Source organism: Propithecus coquereli, unplaced genomic scaffold (assembly GCF_000956105.1).
Source record: "Propithecus coquereli isolate 6110/MARCELLA unplaced genomic scaffold, Pcoq_1.0 Scaffold173, whole genome shotgun sequence".
Taxonomy (NCBI): Eukaryota; Metazoa; Chordata; class Mammalia; order Primates; family Indriidae; genus Propithecus; species Propithecus coquereli.
Window position 1 is genome coordinate 544828 of NW_012141969.1, and position 2911 is coordinate 547738.

General features: G+C 51.3%; 1 protein-coding gene across 1 annotated transcript in view; it reads right to left on the reverse strand.

Annotated features, from left to right (window-relative positions):
• The window catches only part of ATP6AP2 (ATPase, H+ transporting, lysosomal accessory protein 2), a 47549-nt gene extending 46447 nt beyond the window's left edge, over nucleotides 1-1102 (reverse strand). Inside the window, exon 1 of the mRNA XM_012642097.1 lies at nucleotides 886-1102. Within this exon, the coding sequence (XP_012497551.1) occupies nucleotides 886-925 (40 nt within the window). The 5' untranslated portion in view covers nucleotides 926-1102. The remainder of the gene's footprint in view (nucleotides 1-885) is intronic.
• Between the last annotated feature and the right edge of the window lie 1809 nt (nucleotides 1103-2911).

Genomic DNA, 2911 nt, shown 5'->3' on the forward strand with positions numbered 1-2911 from the left:
ATCTGGGTTCAAATCCATCTTTGCTACTTACTACCTGTTTGGTGTTGGGTAATTTATTTAGGCTTGATCACTCTTCTAAATGAAGATGATACTCTCTTCTAAGGATTGCTGTAAAATGAAATGCATTATCACATGATATATAGTAAGAAGCCAAACATTAGCTGACTTCCACTTCTCTTGCTGAATGCTAGGGAACCTAGGTTCCACTTAGAAAGCTACCATTTACTGACATGTGACCCTAAGGACATGACTCATCCTAGTTTCCAAATCCTTAAAATTGGGAAGTGTGACAAACCATTGAGAGGTGCTTTGTATTCGCCTTAAGAAATAATTACATAAAAACAATGTCTCCATCTCAACTTTTGCATCGTGAAATACATACAAGGGAGAAGGGATTTCACCGATTATTGATGACAACAACTAGACATGAAGACACCATACAAATGCAAAAAATCGCGGCAGCCAGTGGCAGCTAAGAAGGTTGCCTTCTCTTCTTCCCAGAGGACTGCGGTTCAACACTTCATTGAGAAATGCACCCCGGTCCTCCGAAGGGCCTCTCGAGCCGGAAGAGGCCAGGCTGACAAGAGGTCGGCGGCGCGGCTTGCGAACCAGTCTTCCTCAAAGAGGCGGAGGGTGGAGGCCGGCCCAGGACTCCCCCCAACCCCACCACGCAGCCCAGCCCCGGGCCCGGCGGCCGGTCAGGCCGCGCAGCCACAGGCTGATCCGGAGAAGACGCCGAGAGGGAGGCGGCTGAGGCGAGGCCGCCACTGGCTGCCCGCACTGCGGCACCTGCCCCGCTGCCACCCTCCCGCGGCCGCCCCCGACCTCCAAGCCCAGTGGCATAGGGCCTCCAGAGCACGCCCAGCCCGCCCTCCGGCTCCTCACCCGCCACCAGCAAGGACAGGAGCACGACGAACAGAGCCATGGTGCCGCGGCGGCCACAGCAGCGCGGGGCGACACGGAGTGGGCCGGCGGGACACAAGCCACCACCTCAGCGCGAGGGGTTGACGCGCTCGGGCTCGTCCGGACTCCCGGAGCCCGCCCCTTCGTCGCCTCCACCAGGACAGCCGCCGCCTTCTCCACCAATCGTCAGCTACGCCGCGACTACGGGAGAGACGCAGGCCGGGAAACGTCAGTCTGATGGGCGGGGCCTAAAGTAATGGATGGAAGGCATTGCCAATGGTAGGCAGCAATTTAAAAGCCGGGCAGTCCCGCCCCTCCAGTCCGCGAAGACGGGTCACGAGACGGAGGGTAGGGCGGGTGGTCAGAGTGGGTGACAGAGCCAGTCGAGGGGTCCCGAGAACCCACGGGGTGGGGCTGCCTCTCGGGTGCAGACCCTTTGGTTAGTGTCGAGTGACGGTCTGCAATCGGGGTGTCTGTCTTTCCGGGTCGTGTGCCTCCGCCCTCCTACGGATGCCAGCTGTGAAAGGCGGGGCTGGTTCAGGTTTTGCTCTAACGAGAACACAGATGCTGAGCACCTGCTGGGAGGAAGCCAGGCGACTCCGGGAACCCCTGCCCTCCACTTAGGGTGCCAGATAAAACACAGGTCGCCCAGTTAAATTTGAATTTCAGGCCGGGCTCAGTGGCTCACGCCTGTAATCCTAACACTCTGGGAGGCCAAGGCAAGAGGATTGTTTGAGGCCAGGAGTTCGAGACCAGCCTGAGCAACATAGCAAGACCCCATCTCTACAAAAAAAATAAAAAATTAGCCGGACACAGTGGCTCCCGCCTGTAGTCCCAGCTACGGGAGGCTGAGGGCAGGAGGATCACTTGAGTCCAGGAGTTAGAGGCTGCAGTGAGCTATGGTCATGCCACTGCACTCCCGCCTGGGCAACAAAGCAAGACCCTATTTCTAAAAAAAAAAAAAAAAATGAATTTCATATAAACAATGAATATTTTCAGTATGTTGCAAACACTTTATGGGACATACTTATACTAAAAGAAGTATTCATTGATTATCTGGAATTCAAATATAACTGGGCATCCTTTACTTTGATTTGCTAAATCTGGCAACCATACCTCCAAAGACTTTCTGATATATGAAAAGTGATGGGACAAAAAATTAGTTAACTACTTCATACATTCACTCAATTTCCAATCTGGGCAAGGTGTTCTCTGAGGATGTCTAAGGGCTAAGCATACTAATTAGGCTAGGATCCTCCCTTTCCACAGTTCATAGTCTTTTGCCCATGGTGTGGGACAAGGGGTGACACAGTATAGCATCTGTGGTCAGAAAGTGATGCCCTAGCCCATGACCTTGAAAAATGGTTATGGTTTCCATTTAGGTCAAGGATAGGGGATGGAGAGATTTTTCTAGCAACGACTGTAAGGTATGGCAGGGAGAAACCTCTGTCAGGTAGAGCATTAACTGTTTAGTTTGACCACGAGATTATATGGGAGAGGGGGACACAGAGAGCTAAAACTCTCAGTTAGGAACATATTTATTGAGGATCTTGAATTGTACATAAAAGAACTACACTTTATTTGATAGGAAATGGGGAGTCATTGAAGGTGTTTGAGCATTATTAAATGCACAATGTAGGACAGACTTGTTGGGGGAAAAAATGCCTTACTGTTTCCTCAGTTCCCAGTCTCCATTTTCTTCTTGGAAAGGAGGGCAGAATAAAGGTCAGTAGGTTGAAAGCAGTGACCCCAGGAGTTCCCCAGGTAGCAGACCTACCCTAGGAAAAACTTGCCCAAGTGAAAACTAGAATTGTAAAAACACTTCCGGCCAGGTGCGGTGGCTCACGCCTGTAATCCTAACCCTCTGGGAGGCCGAAGTGGGAGGATTGCTCGAGGTCAGGAGTTCTAGACCAGCGTGAGCAAGAGCAAGACCCCATCTCTACAAAAAAAATAGAAATTAGCTGGACAACTAAAAATATATATAGAAAAAATTAGCCGGGCATGGTGG